The sequence below is a fragment of the Schistocerca nitens genome, chromosome 8, assembly GCF_023898315.1.
Source record: "Schistocerca nitens isolate TAMUIC-IGC-003100 chromosome 8, iqSchNite1.1, whole genome shotgun sequence".
NCBI classification, from domain to species: domain Eukaryota; kingdom Metazoa; phylum Arthropoda; class Insecta; order Orthoptera; family Acrididae; genus Schistocerca; species Schistocerca nitens.
This window is the reverse complement of record NC_064621.1, coordinates 623560380-623580210: the sequence shown is the minus strand read 5'-3', so window position 1 is coordinate 623580210 and position 19831 is coordinate 623560380. Positions and strand designations below refer to the sequence as shown.

Genomic DNA, 19831 nt, shown 5'->3' with positions numbered 1-19831 from the left:
GAAATGGCTGAAGCTACAGCAACACTTGTAAATATTGAAAAGGAGTTCAGTTCACGCCGAGAGCCCTACTGTAAAAATTGTAAATAAATAATCATCCTGTAAATATTGTAAATAAATATAATGCGGGACGAAGATAGACTACCTCCTCGTGGTGTTCCCTGGAAACGACATAAAGTGGGCTAAATGTCTCTTGCAAATTGTAAAAGATTTACTAATGAAGTCTGAAGAGTCATAGCTTTTCTAACAATCACAACCAGCAATTTTGTGTAGAGAATTTTAGAAACAGTGGCTGTTTGAGTGGACGATGAACACATCTTGTTTCAATACATAAATTGCATTCCTTAACGCTAATTGATAGCCGGTCTCAAATTAGACCTCAGTACACTTCCCTGCGTGGTAGGGAAAAATTGAGGTTTATTTCGAAATAACTAAAGAAATAGTTTCTACCGAGAACCAAATTTTTTAGTTGGCTCCTTTTAATATATGGTAAAGGGTTGCCACTCCTATCATATCAAATCTTGGGTGAGGGGTTGAAAGATTGAAAACATTTTCGGTTTCTATAGTTTCTGTAAAATACATCGTTAAGTATGAGGTTGAGCGAAAATTATGCCCTATGTAAGATTCATGAGAACAAGAATTCCAATGAAAAAGGTCTTACTCATGCCTGTGCTGCAACCAATGGTTGACATGATATCGTGGGGGCAAAATCAACTCCGATTTCTAATCTGACTAAGGCCACTCCTCCTTGCCCAAAACCATTCTGAAAGAATGTAACCTGTCTGCACTGGTGGAGTATGAATGTCCCTCGGCAGCTGCCCAGGCCGGCACAAGCCGAGCGCTCAGTCACACCAAGCGGCAGCAGGTAGTGGCCGAGCAGGTAGTGGCGCAGCATTTGCGACACACCCTGTGCCGATCCCTCAGCATCCCGGATTTCTCACAAGTGTCGCAACATTCCAGTTTCTCACAAGTGTCGCTTCTCACAAGCGTCTACAACTCACTTATTTATTACATTTCCCATGTATTTATTTAGTTTTATTTATATAAGGGGATCCTGCTACCGCTACCAGAAGCTTCTGAGTCGTCTCCGCGTAATTAATGTAAGGGAGACTCCCTCTAAACCGTTTGCTCTGACGATCAATCGTGTACCGTGAATCATTTTTAAGTGTGCCTTCTAGTACTCGGAACGCCCCAATGGGCAGGAGGATCCTCGAATAATGCGCCTAAATAGTTTGATAGTCGTGTGCGGTACAATGCAAGTGGTGGAACGCATCATGAATCGTTGTCAGGTGGACCCACAAGTCCAGAGCGGCTTGCAAAATGTAATACAGCGCCATGCTCTTCAGCCAGTTGGCGTTCGTTCTTGTAGTGGGAAAGTAAACGATATCTGGGTGTAGGAGTTCGCCTGGCGTGACAGACTCTGGTTGTCGTTGCAACAGGAGCGCCAGCATACGTTGTATAAGATCCCCGCATCTGCCTGTCACAGCACATGTCAGGCAGTGTGCATCCGAATGGAAGACGGCACAGTGCGGACACAAAGGGTCGTCGGTGAGATGGATGGAATGGAGGCGCTTGCGTGTGGCTAATTTGCCGTTCACCACCACATACCACTGGGAACGAGCGCACGTGGGCAGGTATGGGGTGTGGACGGCTCGCCACACCCTGGTCCAACGGATGGTTGGATGTTGTTGTTGGACGTTGTTACGGGGTTGTCGTGCCTCATAGATGCGGTAGTAATCTCTCGTGCCCGGCGTCCTCGTCGCCGGTACATCCTCGGTCGTGTAACTCAGCTCGACCAGGAAATCGCGGATGTGGGCAAGAGACGGAGCTATGTGGCCCACGGCGACCGGTGGACGAAGATCTCGCGGCGCGGCGATCTGTAGCAGCGTCCCCGTCAAGCTGCTGGCCGCGGTCCATGCGAGCCGCGTCGTCCGTAGGTACAATGCCACACGGTTGTGGGCGTGAGTCGACCCCAGGCCCCCTGCCAGTGGAGGTCTGTGAGCTAGCCAAGTATGACTCATGACCCATCCTCACAGCTACAAATAATAGCAAAAATTGGTTTCTTTTGTGATTTACGTTGCTGGCGAATGTGAAATATAAAACCAAGCGGTATGCAATGCGACTACACTGTCATTTGCAGTTTTGCCTCTTCCCCCTCGTCGTGCTCAGCGTGGTGTGTTGGTGGGGGAAGTGTGAAGCGAGGCTAAGCGCTATGGCATTTCTCCCAGGGGCCCTGTTCTGCATCTTTCAGCCACTCTGCTGATCGGTTCGGTAGGCGAGCACACTGAGCAGCCTGCACGTTATTCCGTAAGGATTTTGGAAGCGATGCCACACAGTTCTACCAAAATGAGGCGTTGTTGTCAGTTCTCCTCGCAACAACCAATCAAAAGCGAGCAACTGCAAGTCTGCACACGCATACTGCAGTGCGCACAGCGCCACGAACTGCCAACACAGGCACGCTATTCCTCATAGTACCTAACAGTGTGTTTAAAGTACATAGTATAACCCAAATTTCTCTGACCACGTCTTTCTATATGTGCATAATGACGATAGGGTATCTGATTGTGTTCTGGAAATTGTCATATTATGTCATTCTACTCTCATTCAAATTGACATCTTGTTTTGGATTTTACATTTCCCCCAAAAATGAATTATGAATGGTCTGTAGTATCACATTGAACAGTTCATCTATAAAAACATATGACAAATTCTTCCAGAGAGTATCAAAGAATAAGAAGATGCATAAAAATATGGTTGTAACTCGGTCCTAGAGGTCCAAATAATGCAATAGCCTACTTCCCAATACGATCCATCAACGATTTGGGTATTCAAAACAAAATTTAAAAAGACGTCTTTTCGAAAGCGTGTGGCGAATGCAGCTACTGAAGTTCTTGGAAGTTTATAACATGCATTTGATGAATAAAAATGTTTCATGTGTGGTGGCATAGTCTAAAAGTATTATGGAGGTCTTTCATCTCAGTATATTGTTGATAAGGATGCAATCACAGATAAATACTTCTGACAAGCAAGAGTGTAAAGATGATTGTTGCCGTTTTCATTCTGAGTAATTTAAGTTGCACTCTTATATTCCTGTCTAACTATACACTCAGACATCACTACGTATTCGGAAAAAAATTGAATTATTTGTGACAAGAAAAAAATATAAGTGTCACTGCGGGTGTTTCATGCACAGAAATTTCATGTGTACCAATTTCATCTTTAATTTTTTAAACGTACAGGAATCACGAAATTAAAGATATTACTGAGAAAGCGTGCTCTTACATATAAATAAGGAAAAATATTTAACTTTCATGAATAACAAAGTCTTGGAATGAGGTATAAAGATGAAGAGGAAAAACAAAAATTATACGCTGTGGGACGTGAACCTACAACCTTCACTTGCCTTAACCACTTGGCCACAACAAACATCATGCAGTGCACCCTCTATTTCTGCTGAATTTAATGCGGGCGTAAGCCATAAGTGCGTGAAATTTTGGAATGTTTTTCTATCAGGTTTCACAAAATTCCTTTCTATTGTCAGTTTAAAGTTGTAAACGCGTTTTGATAATTACTAACTGAACCATTGCAGGAAAAAGTACGTAAAGTCATTGGTAATTTCGACTAACACTCATCTAATATATGTAAGCAGAGCTAACATCTTGAAATTTAATGATTTTTAAACTGTCAATACCAGGTATGTTGTGAGAATATTGACCTAAAATGTCTCTTTTGACGTTATAATCATTCATAGTAACAAAAATACAGACCATATTTCCGACATACTCACTTTGCACTCGGATGCGTCCTGGTGATTCTCCAGTAAAACATAATCATTAAATATTTCTAAAACAACAAATTCTAGCTGTAAACTAATCGCACCGAACTGAGCGAGTGACCATACCGAAACATTATCGGTACAAATCTCGAAAAATCGGCGGGCGGACAGATCGGAAACAGGCCTCAGAAGCTAGCAGAATATCAACTCAGGCTGAGGCGTAGCGCCGTATACCGATCCTGCCTTGGAGGCGGTCAAGTGGGAGATATGTCTCAGAGTTGGATAGTGACAGATGGTGACGCGGGACTGGACGCGCACGTAGTTTATGTATCAGCCGATAGAGGACAGTATTGGATAGGGGACTGTGATTTAGTTTCGATTGTACCCACTAGAGTGTACTAAAGTAATAGAATGTTTTTCATAAACTGTTCTAGTATTTTCATAAAGTGTTATCATGTCTTTTTGTGTATGTAAAATGTTATAAATGTGTTTTAGCAGTATGAATGATGCGTGAGTGTGGTTTAAGGTTAATATGAAGATAATTAACGAGTTATGTGGTGGGATTTAGTGTGGGAACATTTCGAAGAAATATGGATGTGGACAAAGGGGATTTTTGTAGACTAGATTTGTAAAGTAAGTTTATAGTAAAGAGAAAGTTAATTCAGGTATAAATAACAATAGTAAATAACTTTATGCATTGACAAAACTTCAGCATATTCGATGATAACGACGGTAAAAACTGCAGTCGTTAGGTTTACTATTTTGCGATTGGTTATTGATGAAAAGCGCGGATTGACGTAGGAGAATGTTGTTTTTCTATTGGCTGTTGAGTAAAATGACCAATTATAAAGCAATATTCTTCGCGCGCCTTTCTCTGCTGGTAGAGAAGACAGAGTATTCTAGAGAGGAGTCGGAGCCTAGCCATGAAACAGTTCGGATGTGTGTAGTAGTAGTTCCGATGGAAATGATAAGTTGCCGGATCTAGCAGTGTTTCATACATCAAAAGTGTTGTAAAGTGACGGCATAATTATTCCGATGGGTGTGTAGAAATTTCGGAATTTTTAAGGGAATTTTGTGGCGAGAAAAGACAAATTCCATGTGGCGTATTGAGCAGGTCGGTGGGTTAAAACTGTGACTGCATTAGGTACCGACAGACTTAATATTTGGCGAGCATTATCAATAAAAAACAATCCGTATTTCTGTAGCTATTACGTTTTCGGGAAATGCAACTCCGTAAACTTGCTAACGTGAGTGAAAGGGATTGTGAGTGAGTGTGTTAAGACTAGCACGGGCTTGGCAGTGATACTTGTTCACCTAATTTTCAGAATATATTAATGAAGGACAAAATTTCTAACCTTTCATTTCTTGTGAAAACTTTCTCCCGAAACGAAGATTAGTGACTTTAATTGCAGCCTGGTTCACGTCGAAGTACGGTAGGTTTCGCTCGGGTTCCCTACTGATGATCTGCCGAGACAATGTTAACAGGTAGGTGCAGGTTCGCTACAAAGGGACGGAAGGAACCGCGCCGCCGCAAGGCTAACGAACCGAAAATCACGTCATTACTGAGGCTAACCTACCGCACCGCGTCGGTCCGAGCGATAGGGAATAGCACTCCCAGGGCACGACTCGCGAGCCGAATTCTGGGCCGCTCCCGTTGTGCGCGGTACTCACCCACTCGGTAGTTGACGGTGACGACGACGATGCCTGCCCTGTCGGCGAGCAGCGTGGCGTCGTAGCGCGACGCGTCGGCCATCCCGAGGCCCTCGCCGGGCAGCCACACGAGCACGGCGCGCGGTTTCTGCTCCGCGTCCTCATCCTCAGGAGCCGGCGCGGGCGCGAACACGTTCAGGAACAGGCAGTCCTCCGACTCAGAGTCAGGCGCCCGCCGCGGCGCGAACTGCACAGCGGAAACACGCCCTCTGTTGAAATGCTACCATGTCACTGACACCGAAAAATATCACATAGAAATACACTACTGGCCATTAAAATTGATACACCAAGTAGAAATGCAGATGATAAACGGGTATTCATTGGACAAATATATTATAAAGGAACTGGCATGTGATTACATTTTCACGCAATTTGGGTGCATAGATCTTGAGAAATCAGTGCCCAGAACAACCACCTCTGGCCGTAATAACGGCCTTGATACGCCTGGGCATTGAGTCAAACAGAGCTTGGATGGCGTGTATAGGTACAGCTGCCCATGCAGCTTCAACACGATACCACAGTTCATCGAGAGTAGTGACTGGCGTATTGTGACGAGCCAGTTGCTCGGCCACCATTGACCAGACGTTTTCAATTGATGAGAGATCTGGAGAATGTGCTGGCCAAGGCAGCAGTCGAACATTTTCTGTATCCAGAGAGGCCCGTACAGGACCTGCAACATGCGGTCGTGCATTATCCTGCTGAAATGTAAGGTTTCCCAGGGATCGACGAAGGGTAGAGCCACAGGTCATAACACATCTGAAATGTAACGTCCACTGTTCAAAGTGCCGTCAATGCGAACAAGAGGTGACCGAGACGTGTAACCAATGGCACCCCATAACATCACGCCGGGTGATACGCCAGTATGGCGATGACGAACACACGCTTCCAATGTGCGTTCACCGCTATGTCGCCAAAAACGAATGCGACCATCATGATGCTGTAAACAGAACCTGGATTCATCCGAAAAAATGACGTTTTGCCATTCTTGGACCCAGGTTCGTCGTTGACTAAACCATTGCAGGCGCTCCTGTCTGTGATGCAGCGTCAAGGGTAACAGCAGCCATGATCCTCGAGCTGATAGTCCATGCTGCTGCAAACGTCGTCGTACTGTTCGTGCAGATGGTTGTTGTCTTGCAAACGTCCCCATCTGTTGACTCAGGGATCGAGACGTGGCTGCACGATCCGTTACAGCCATGCGGATAAGATGCCTGTCATCTCGACTGCTAGTGATACGAGGCCGTTGAGATCCAGCACGGCGTTCCGTATTACCCTCCCGAACCCATCGATTTCATTTTCTGCTAACAGTGATTGGATCTTGACCAACGCGAGCGGCAATGTCGCGATACGATAAACCGCAATCTCGATAGGCTACAATCCGACCTTTATCAAAGTCGGAAACGTGATGGTACGCATTTCTCATCCTTACACTAGGTATCACAACAACGTTTCTCCAGGCAACGCCAGTAAAGTGCTGTTTGTGTATGAGAAATCGGTTGGAAACTTTCCTCATATCAGCACGTTGTGGGTGTCGCCACCGGCGCCAACCTTGTGTGAATGCTCTGAAAAGCTAATCATTTGCATATCACAGCATCTTCTTCCAGTCGGTTAAATTTCGCGTCTGTAGCACGTCATCTTCGTGGTGTAGCAAATTTAATGGCCAGTAGTGTAGGTCAGCAGCTTCCCCATCTAAATAAGAAGACCATTGTCATCTGGGTGAAGGTGCTTAGCGCAGCAAAGGGATACTCCGCACATTGGGGTTGCTGGAGGATTCTTGAACGTATTCAAAGTTCGAATACAATATACAGGATGTATCAAAAAGAATCATCCGATACAACACAAACATATACAATGACTTTTGTGTTTTGATGGACGGGAAACTCAATTTTTTTTTTCACATCTTTTCATAGGTGTTCAATATGCCCCCCCTTGAGATGCACAGCATATGTCAATGCGGTATTCAAATTGTTCCCACGCTGTAGCGAGCATGCCTTCAGTTACAGCTTACATAGCTGATGTTGTGCTATGTCTCAGTTCATTCATTGTGTTCGCAACGGAGGCACATAAACAGAGTCTTCTACAAACCCCCACAAGAAATAATCACACACAGTCAGGTCTGATGGCCTTGCAGGCCAGTAATGTAGGCTGAATCATATGGTCCAGTGCGACCGATCCATCGTTCAGTAACCGTTTGATTTAAATTTTCCCGCACTTCTCGGTGGTAGTGCCCAATCCTGCTGGTAAATGAAGTCGTTCGAATCTGTCTCCAACTGTGGGAAAAGAATGTTTTCAAGCACAGCGAGATATGTGCTTCCTGTAACAGTGTTCTCGATAAAGAAAAACGGACCACACACCTTTTCCCGTGAAACTGCAAAAAACTCATTAAATTTTGGAGAGTCCCTCTCAGGTTGTACAACTTCATGTGGTTGTTCCGTACCCCACATTCTCACATTTTGACGGTTCATCTTTCCATTTAAATGGAATGTTGCCCCATCATTAAACACTAAGCGTGGACGAAAACTGTCATCCTCCATCTTGCGAAGAACGAAATTACAGAACTCCACACGTTCTTGTTTGTCACCCACACGAAGAGCTGGCAGTAGCTGAATTTTGTACGGTTTCATGTGTAAACGTCGACACAACACACGCCGGACGGACATTGGGGGTATTTTGAGTTTTCGAGCTGCACGGCGAACGGATTTCTGCGGACTCCTTGCGAAACTGTGGCGGATGAATTCGACGTTTGCGTCAGACACTCGGGAACGGCCCGGCGATTTGCCTTAACACAAACAACCCGTTCCTCGCAATTGTTCATGCCATCGTCTGATGCTCTGTGCTGTACGAGGATGCACACCATACCTAGTGCGAAAGCAACGGTGAAAAGTTATTACTGACGCGCACCGCGCAAAACGTAGAACACAAAACGATTTCTGTTGTCCAATACCATTTTTACTGGAACTGAACTGCGCGCACACTGCTGCTACCTAACGGAAACCATGTAAAACTCGGAGTTTGCCCTTTCCAACAGTACGTTGTTCACGCACATATCTCAAATACCATAATAGTTACAATTTTTTTAAAAAAATGGACGATTCTTTTTGACACGCCCTGTATTTCCTTCAGGCAAGGGAGCTTCCCTCCACAAATGAGTACATATCTAGAAACCATCGCTCGTAAGAACCTCAGCTTGCCCTTTTCTCGCATGGTACCCTGCGTACCACAGTTGAAGGGCAACAGGCAGAGTCAACATTTCCAGATGTTACGATAAGACTCGTAAGTTGCGGCGACTTGAATTTGCGAGCGTGGCTTTTCTGGACACACTACAACGCGGCGGTGCGAGCAGCGCGAACGTTTCTTCGCGTTTATACGAGGGCTGTTCAGTAAGTAATGCAGTACTTTTATTTCTGAGAACGTGTTGGTTCTATTCACGATTCCAATACACCATATTATCCCCTACTCATTTGACTACTGAAATGTTGTATTTTCACACCGCCACATCTCGTCACATAAAACAATGATTTGAGTAACGAAAGAAGCTACGAGCCATTTATTTGCCAATGTATAATATTTAACTACGCATTGTAATGAAGTATTTTGACGATTTACAAGGAGAAATGAATCCAGCGTCTCTGACGCGCCTAAGAGACTATAGACTAATTCAGTGAGCATGTAAAAACATCGATATTAAAGACAGACTCTGGAAACATTTGAATATTACAAAAAACAAGCGCACAACCCATCGTCCACTTCCGGACGATATCTCTCTCTTTTTATGTCCTGCATAAAACGGACGCACCATTACATAAGCGTCATTATAAGATTTGTAATTCGTTTAAATCTATTCATAAATACTGTTATTTTGTTGCGTGTGAGACTAGTATGTGTTAAAAACACAGAGTGGTTAATGAATGGACATTTCTACGCGATCTATAAACTTTTATGGACATAACAAACCACGCAGGTTCTGTCATTGTTATTGACGTAAGTGTTAATATGTTATGTGTGTTTCAAGTCGGAGCTCGTAATTATAGCGTCAGTTACTCTAAATTTGTGTTTGGTTTAGTTGTTTGACAACCTTAATCATTTACTTTCTATGTGCCAAGGTTTTTTCACAGAGCCGACCGTGTCCGACGTGTCATTGTGTGGACAGAACAGTCGAGGCCGACGTTAACATATTACTTTTATTCCCCTCTCGCCCCCCCCCCCCCCCCCAGTAATATTCTTCAAACTCTGTTGAAAACTGGCCCTTGGATACATTTTCAGTGCGAGTGACGCCCGGGAATTTCTTACCAAACTTTACTTCTCTAATCGCACATCGCTCGCACAAAGCCCCACTGTTCCACAATGGTACGTGGCACTTTCTAACCGGGAAAGGGAGCCACGCAAGTATATGTTGATTCCCCTTCTCAATCTGATGCTTAAATAATAATAATAATAATAATAATATTTCCTTACATCAGACTACAAAAGCCTATTTTTCAACACAATCTCCGTTCAATGAGACAGTCTTCTTACTGGAAGGGCATGTATGCCCGCATGCTACCATCGTACTGGTTGAGTGCGTAGCCGACGCCTTCCTGCATCAATAACCTCCCCATGGCCCACTTACTGCTTCCCGTGGAGTGCATCTTTCATTGCGCGAAACAGCTGGAAGGCGGAAGGTGCGGCCTCTAGGCTGGATGAAGAAAAACACTCCAGCGAAGTTTTGTGAGCTCCTCTAGGGGGCGCTGACTTATGCGAGGCGTTGCATCGTCATGGAGAAGGAGAAGCTCATTTGCATTTTTTATGGCGACGAACACGCTAAAGTCGTTTCTTCAGTTTCCTGAGGGTAACGCGATACACTTCACAGTTGATCGCTGCACCATCAGCACATTCTCTCACTTTCGCACTTTGGTTATATGTGCGTCCTTCTTAAATAGTCTTAGGACATTATGATTTTAACTAATAAATTGGGCCTTCTATATTCTCTGCCATGCTGTTTTTCCATGAAGTGTTTTCGTTTATTCTCATAATTCGGTGCTTACGGCTTTGGTATTATCTTGATGTCACTCACTATCATTGATTATTTATTTACGGTCGCAGGTTCGAATCCTGTCTCGGGTATGGATGTGCGTGCTGTCCTTAGGTTAGTTAGGTTTAAGTAGTTCTAAGTTCTAAGGGGCTGATGACCTCAGATGTTAACTCCCATAGTGCTCAGAGCCATTTGAACCAACCTCATTTATTTCATCTTTTAAGAATATTCACCAGTGAAGACTACCGCTATGTGTAGTAACACTCTTCGCTTCTTATAATATGCTAGCTCGGCTTTACGTAATTTCGTGGTACTTCGTTATGCTGCCTTCAGTTCATGGACGACCTGGTAGCCTACTGCGTTAGTTTCTTGGCCTCCTTCCCGATCTAGTTGCGTGATATACTTTTCCAAACACAAGTTTCCTGTCTGTCGTTATTCGTATTTTCGTCTATGATGTTTGACCTTCTTGTTTCATTGACGCTCGTCCGGTAGCAAGTGGGTAAGGATATTTTCTTGACGCTTTCCTATGCTGTCACTATTACAGTTAGGATAATGCATCGGGTTGTCCTCGCGTGTTTTGTTTTCTGTTGATTCACCTAGTGGTCAGAAAATATCTACCTCCTCGATACCCGACCTGCTTGTCTTTCATTGGTGTTTGGATCACGTTTATTATACTCTTTGCTCCGACACTACTCTGATGGTTAATGACACGAATGCCTATTTTACTGAATTACTCAGATTAAGTGGTACTGACACCTTTGAGTCATGACGTTCGTTGGGTAATTAGCATAGTCGTTTTCCAATACGACTATTTATTGGTTTACGTTATTTTTTACACTTTTATGGTTTCTTACAATTGTGCCTTAGTTGTCTGAGGCTATTCTTCCAGTTATTCCATTAAAAAGTTAATAAAATATAAAAATAAAATAAAATAAAAAATAGGGTACTTGCCGCTTATATCTTGATGTATTATTGGTCAATGAACGCACAGGATTAATATTTGCATTGCAATAACACCGTTTTTAGGGGTTATTTCTGATAGGTGACTTGTGTCTTGCACTATGCGTGCAAACTATATTATATATTCATAGCATGTCTTTCATACGATTTGGAACGTGGAATGCAAGGAGTCTGTACAAGACAGGAGCTGCAATCAGTGTTGTCAGAGATATTCAGAGGTACGAACTACACCTAGTTGCACTGCAAGAAATCGGGTGGGAGGATGCTGGCAGCATGGATGTTGAAAACTGTACTATTTTATATGAAGCCTGTGAACATGGACATCTGTTAGGCACTGGTTTCTGCGCCAGTAAGACTTCGGCCACTAATGTTTCATAGTTCGTGTCAGTCTACTCAAGAATATCTGTTCTAACAGTGGGCGGGAATATAAATGCTAGAGTTGGGAAAGAACAAGTGTTCCAAGAGACAACAGGAAGGCACAGTCTACACGATCTAAGCAATGATCATGAGGTGAAGTTCATCAGTTCCGCTACATCATCAGGGTTGTCCATTTCCAGCACAAACTTCCAGCGGAAAAACATACATAAGGGAACTTGGGTGTCACCAGATGGGAGAACTATAAATCAAATAGACCATTTTGCCATTGATCTAAGAGCCAAGAGATGGATGTTAGACGTTAAGACAGCTCGAGGTGCCGAAGGTGGGAGTCATCTTTTCCTGGTCAGAGGCCTTTTACTCGTACAGTGTAAAGGAAGAACGGCGCCTAAGTTAAAAAGAGTTGAAAGGTACCATGTGGTGAAACTAACCGAAGACTAAACGAAGACCGAACAGCAGGTGCAACTTAGTTACCGCTTTGAACCACTCAGTGAAATGGGCGTGAATCAGGACCTTGAACTAATGTGGGGAAACATCCAGAGCTCAGTTAGGGATACGGCAAAGGAAACACTTATGGGAAACACAGTGGGCAAGAAGATCTGGTTTGGAAAGGAATGTGCATATGTCCTGGAAAGGAGGAAGGAAGCTAGGAGCAAGTGGGTGAAAGGGAGAAATCTCGCACAGGGCAAAGCACAATTTGAGGAGGTCCGAAAGACAACACAAGGAACTCTGAGAAGAGCAGGAATAAATATACACTGCTGGCCACCGTAAATGCAACACCCTGAAGGAAGCATCCGAATCAAGTGAAATTTACACCATGAGTTTGCAGCGATGAGATATGCAACTGATTAGAATTTCAGCGCAGACGCACATCACGCGCGCCTGTGGCGCCACCTCATAGCGTCATTTAAGGCTTGGCGATTTCGACGAGTGTACGTTCGGCACGTGTGTTTACCTTGTGGTTGTTTCACAAGACGATCAGTTATGCCTCGTAGACAACAGCGAACATCGTTTGATCAAGTATCCGAGTTAGACAGAGGAAGGATAGTGGCTTACCGAGATTGTGGATTATCATACAGAGAAATCGCTAGTCGTGTTGGACGAAACCAAACAACTGTAATGCGGATATGTGACCGTTGGATGCAGGAGGGTACGACGGACCGACGTGGTCGATCGCATTCACCTCGGTGCACCACTGCACGTGCTGATAGGCAAATTGTGCGCATGGGAGTGACGGATCGCTCAGTGACATCCCGAACCACAGCACAGCACATTGCGTCTGTAACGCATCATCCAGTGTCTGCGCGTACCATTCGACGCCGTTTACAGCAGAGTGGTCTGTCCGCAAGACGTCCATTGCTTCGTCTACCATTGACGCAGAACCACAGACGTCTCCGTCGCCAATGGTGTGATGACAGACGGATGTGGACGGCAGAATGGAATGACGTTGTCTTTACTGACGAGGCACGCTTCTGTCTGCAGCACCACGATGGTCGGATTCGAGTGTGGAGACACCGTGGAGAGAGGATGCTGGACAGCTGCATTATGCACCGCCACACTGGTCTTGCACCGGGTATTATGGTATGGGGCGGTATTGGATATTACTCTCGCACGCCTCTAGTACGCATTGCCGGTACTTTAAATAGCCGGCGCTACATATCCGAAGTGCTGGAGCCAGTTGTCCTTCCTTACCTTCAGGGCTCGGCCACAGCCATATTTCAACAGGATAATGCGCGACCACACGTGGCACGCATTGTCCAAAGGTTCTTCGTCAATAACCAGATTGAATTGCTTCCCTGGCCGGCTCGCTCTCCGGATCTTTCGTCGATAGAAAACATGTGGTCCATGGTTGCTCGACGAGTGACCCAGATTACATCCCCAGCTGCCACACCAGATGATCTTTGGCAGCGTGTGTAAGCTGCTTGGGCTGCTGTACCCCAGGAACACATCCAACGTCTCTTTGACTCAATGCCGAGACGTGTGGCAGCGGTGATCTCCAACAATGGTGGCTACTCTGGCTACTGATTCTGGCAGGAACCACATGTCACAGACTTCTGTAAACGTAATCATTTGATACTTGGTCAACATGTTATCTACAAAATAAATTTTGTTGTGCTACCTCTTGTCTTTCTTGGTGTTGCATTTACGGTGGCCAGCAGTGTATAAGGGATATCATAACTGAAGCAGAAACAGACTTCAGAGGACAAAATACTAGGGAGATGTTTCTGAAGGTGAAGTACCTCTGCAAAGGTCACCAGGCGAAGCAGAAATTTGTCAAAGATTTCCATGATAATATCCTGACGAAGGATAGGGACATAGCTGAGAGATGGAATGAGTACTTTCGACAACTGTTAAATTGTGATGAATCCGAACTGCGTTTTGATTTCTAGTACCCAATTACAGCCGATGAATGTTATCCCCCACCTACCCTGGATGAGATAAAAACCAGAATCAGACATCTTAAGCAGAATATGAGTCCAGGTGTAGATGGAATACAGGCTGAAATGATCCTGGCAGGAGGAGAGAAACTTGCAGAAAGAATGCACCGACTGATGCAGGCAATATGGACCAAAGAACTACCAACAGAATGGGAAACAGCTCTGATTTGCCAATACATAAGAAGGGCGACAAACTGAAATGTGACAACTATCGAGGAATCGCCCTGCTTAACGTCTGCTATAAGATCTTGTCCAATTGCCTCATACATAGAACTCAGCCAGTGGCAGGATCGGTGATTGGGGAGTACCAGGGAGGTTTCCGGCCAGGACGGTCAACAGTAGATCACATCTTCAGTCTCCGGCAGCTCACTGAGAAACTGGGTGAATATAGTAAAGATTTGCATATTTTATTCGTTGATTTTAAGAAGGCCTATGATTGTATACATCGGAAGAGCCTGCTCAGCTGTTTAAGGGAGTTTGGCACGGCAGAGAAACTCATCAATATGATAAAGATGTCTGGTCGAAACACGTTCAAAGGTGAAAATGGGAAATCGCGTAACTGAGGAATTTGAAATTGTGACAGGACTCAGGCAAGGAGATGGGTTGTCCCCTATCGTGTTCAACTTTGCCCTCGAGAAGATCGTACGCGATATCTTTCAAGAGAACGAAGGAATTGAAATCTAGGGAAAGAGACTCGCATACTTAGCCTATGCAGACGACATCTGTTTACTCTCTAGGTCTGAAGAGGAGTTGGAGCAAATGACGAGAGCACTAAAGGAGGCTGCCAGCAAATTTGAGCTAAACATAAACGAAGCCAAGACAGAGTACCTCGTCATGACGCGTGGTCAAAGTCAGACTGCTGGACATCTACAATCACTGCAGGTGGGAGACCAGTCCTACAAGAGAGTGCATTAATTCAAATACCTAGGGGCACTTTCCACTGAGAACTCGTCATGTGAAGCAGAAATCAATTCCAGAATACAAGCAGGAAACCGATCTTACCACGGCCTAGCACAACTGCTTCGGTCCAGATATCTCTCCAGACAGTTCAAGACTCGACTGTACAAAACTCTGATCCAGCCTGTTGTTCTATAGGCTGTAAGACATGGAGCATCCGGGAACAGGACTGCCATAAGCTTCTCGTTTTTGAGAGAAGAGTGCTGTGCAAGATTTTCGGTACGGTTCTGGATGCAGACACAGGGGAATGGAGGATCAGATACAATCAAGAGTTTGAGGAACTATACCAGCAGCCCAACATAGCAGGAACTGTCAAAGTCAAACGAATGCAGTGGGCCGGCCATGTGGCCCGGATGGAGCATCACAGATGGTCTCGGAAGCTTCTGGATTTCACACCTACAGGAAAGAGACCGCCAGGGAGACCCAAGAAGCGTTGGAGGGATGGCCTCCATGAAGATTTAAACCAAGCATCAATAGATTTGGACGGATGGCGGATAGCAGCAATGGACAGAATACAGTGGTCCACTGGGCCTGATCACGCAGAAGAAGAAGAAAAGAAGAAGTATATCTTTCATTGTACCCTGAATTTATTACTTTACCGTTTCCTTTTACTTATACATATTAATATGTATCTTTCGTTTCCATTATATAATATTATGCATGACATCTTATTATGGCTTTGATATCTTACAATTTTTACTGTATAGGACCTGAAGATGACTCTATTGAGGAGTCGAAACTAGTAGCCCAAAGTAAAAGCTACAAAAATAACGATTGCTGGAATACCGTTTGTACACTTCGTCGACTAGCCGCTACGACTGTCCAATGTCTCCATAATCACAACATGGAGTTACATTTACTGTGCACAGAAGATGTATATACAGCGGGAAAATAAGCTGTGTGCACATCTGCAGTAAAATGCGACGAAGAGCCACCTGACATTGTCCTTCATACCATAATGTCCACAACCCGGGACCGATGGAACGAAAAGTTCAACCAGCCTTACAAAATTAAATGGAGACACTATGCCACACTCGTATGAGGAACCAATATTATATGAGATCTAGGAACGTGCTGCAGTCTCCTATGTAGTATCGCTTCCGTATGGGTGGCGACGACAAGATTCGACTAATTACAGCACACAAACACACACAGTGGCAGTTAAACAGTCATTTTTCCCGGGCTCCGTACTAGAGATGGGTAGTTCGCGAACGAACGGGTGTAAAGGAACGGTTCACCAAGATGAACGAAAGGACCGAGGAACGAATTCCAAGGAACGATCGGTTCATAGTTCACTTCGGTCGCGTCAGTCTACTTATAGTTCCCGGGAACGAGGAACGATCGGTTCATAGTTCACTTCGGTCGCGGCGGTCTGCTTATAGTTCCCGGGAGCGTGGAACGATCGTTTCATAGTTCACTAGTTCACTTTGGTCGCGGCGGTCACTTCGGCAGTTCTCGTTCCAGCCTCGGTCGCGTGCTCGTCTCAGTCTCGGTCTCCGTCGGCCGCACTCGTCGTTCTTCGCATGACCACCTGTCTCAGTTCCACTGCCGACTGCTCCTAGTTAGTTCAGTATCCAGTTGTTCGTTTCATTCACTGCGCTCGCCTATTTTACATGTGTTCCAAACTGTTCTTGCATTTGGTTCTAGCTATTCAGCGTCCACGACCGGTAATCAAAAAGTGTTTTATAGTTACGTAAATTACATAAAAATTACATTGTATGTAATAGGTACGTCCTTTCAGGTAACAAAAGGGCATATCAGCTCACTTCATTATATCGATGAACAGCAGAAGACATACTTATAACAAGACAAGTTTTTTTTGTTATTCATAAATTTTTTGGTTTCATCGACTTGATTTAACAGCTAACTTTCAATAATTTGCTTAATTTTTAGTGTAAGAAAACTCATATAAAACGATTTTCGTGTATCTTTCATATACAAAACATTACATTTAGGAAGGCTCTAATTATTTATAAGTTTGGTTCTTTCCTATTTGCATTACCTGCTAGTTTGGTTTCTTTGGGGAAAAAAAGTGGGTTGTGGGTCATTTTGGCTCAGTATGAAAAGCGGTGCCTCTCCATTTGAAAAGACATAGATTGCCATAAAATCGTATTTACTTATTATCTCAAAAACATTTGTTCAGAAGGAGCTTTCAAACCAAAAACTTTATTACTGCGAACTTAATTATTATTATTATTATTATTATTATTATTGCTGCATTAACTTTAGCAATGCAACATAAAAACCTAATTTTTACTAAGCGTGTGACGCAAGTATGAGAAAACCAAATTTTATTTTATGCTTCCATAAAGTCTCTACTTCGCCTACTAACTCAGAGACAACGTGAAGTATATATAGGGTGTAAACGATCATTGTTTACAACGTAGCATAGCTGTGTAGTGGAAGTCGAAACGAAGAATTTTATACAAGACACTTGTGGTCTATTAAGTTGGGAAACAGCCACCAACAGGTTTACAAGACTACATGAGCTATAGCCCATGCGCGTCGCGTGAGATTTTCATGTTCTCTTCTCCAGTTCTCTACACGTCGTCATCGATTGTTTCGCAATTGTTGCTTGCATTAGCTTGTTATTTCTTCACTGCCTAATTATTACATGTTTGTCTGTTTGTTGTATCTGCTCGTAACGGGCAACACATCGTCCGTAATTGGCGAGCAGTCTGTACTCGGGGCCGGTTTTCCGTGCGCCACCCTATATTATTTCCCTGCGATCAGCCACACAAGGCTACCGTTGGCTAAACGAGAGGTTCTGCAGAATCACAGAAATTACTCCTAAAAGTGTATAAGAATTCTGTAATGAATAAAAACTCTATAATCCAGGGGGGGGGGGTGGAGGCAAGTGCCCCTCTTGGTGCCCTCCATCCTTCAGTCACCTACACTATTAGTTTTCAGTTTTTCATAAGAACCACATACCAAGCACAAATGAACGGTGAACGAGTAAAAATGGACGGTTCCCAAAAAAGAACGATCAGCAGTGAACTAGTTCCCAAGGATGAACGAGTTTGCCCATCTCTACTCCGTACTTGAGCGGAGCGGAGCGGAGAGAAAGACTCGTATACGGTACAATAAGTACCCTCTACCATGCACTTCACTGAATTTTGAAAGACATTGATGTAGTTGCAGGTCAACAACGAAGGACAAGACTGAAGCTGAGACAGGCGACTATCTTGTAGTAAAGTAGTGGACGTTGGACATTCGTATGGCCGCACACTGTGTCCACGTCGTACGTAGTAACAACTGACTGAGGCCCCCAGAATGTGGCGTCGTGTCTGTCAGGCACAGCCAGAGCTTGTGGCTATGTAGGGCGCGCCTCACCGAAGGCCGTTAGAAAGTAGCGGCCAGTGACCGCTTTTACTTCGCCCAGCGTTTGCACCGTCTGCCGCTGTCGCTTCTGCTGACGTCACACTTGGCTGACGCCGTTTCGGGCTGCGCGACTACGTGCTGCATCACTACAGCCCGAATAAGACAAGTATGATAGACTGATTGCAGCGGCAGGTTGATGGGGAGCGGTCTTCCCGGCCTGCAACAAGCCATTCGAGACAAGGCTTTTTACATGTACGGAAAACTGGCCAGCAGCGAGCAAGACTCTCACTCCGAGGGTTTCGTAAAAACTTTATTATGTGTATATTCAGACAGATCATCCATCCTGGGAATCGAGGACCTCGGCGAATTTTGCCTGTTACCGACACTGACATTGGCAAGACATCCGTCCCGGGAATTCCAAGACTTCCGAGAATATATTTTCACAATATATATAAATGACCTAGTAGATAGTGTCGGAAGTTCCATGCGGCTTTTCGCGTATGATGCTGTAGTTTACAGAGAAGCTGCAGCATTAGAAAATTGTAGCGAAATGCAGGAAGATCTGCAACGGATAGGCACTTGGTGCAGACAGTGGCAACTGACCCTTAACATAGACAAATGTAATGAATTGCAAATACATAGAAAGAAGGATCCTTTATTGTATGATTATATGATAGCGGAACAAACACTGGTAGCAGTGACTTCTGTAAAATATCTGGGAGTATGCGTGCGGAACGATTTGAAGTGGAATGATCATATAAAATTAATTGTTGGTAAGGTGGGTACCAGGTTGAGATTCATTGGGAGAGTCCTTAGAAAATGTAGTCCATCAACAAAGGATGTGGCTTACAAAACACTCGTTCGACCTATACTTAAGTATTGCTCATCAGTGTGGGATCCGTATCAGATCGGGTTGACGGAGGAGATAGAGAAGATCCAAAGAAGAGCGGCGCGTTTCGTCACAGGGTTATTTGGTAACCGTGATAGCGTTAAGGGGATGTTTAGCAAACTCAAGTGGCATACTCTGCAAGAGAGGCGCTCTGCATCGCGGTGTAGCTTGCTCGCCAGGTTTCCAGAGGGTGCGTTTCTGGATGAGGTATCGAATATATTGCTTCCCCCTACTTAAACCTCCCGAGGAGATCACGAATGTAAAATTAGAGAGATTCGAGCGCGCACGGAGGCTTTCAGACAGTCGTTCTTCCCGCGAACCATACGCGACTGGAACAGAAAAGGGAGGTAATGACAGTGGCACGTAAAGTGCCCTACGCCACACACCGTTAGAATTCAGAA

General features: G+C 44.5%; 1 protein-coding gene across 1 annotated transcript in view; it reads right to left on the bottom strand.

Moving 5' to 3' along the window:
* Positions 1–19831, bottom strand: part of LOC126199703 (carboxylesterase 4A-like) — a 61105-nt gene that overhangs the window by 28722 nt on the left and 12552 nt on the right. Inside the window, exon 2 of the mRNA XM_049936630.1 lies at positions 5444–5669. Within this exon, the coding sequence (XP_049792587.1) occupies positions 5444–5669 (226 nt within the window). The remainder of the gene's footprint in view (positions 1–5443; positions 5670–19831) is intronic.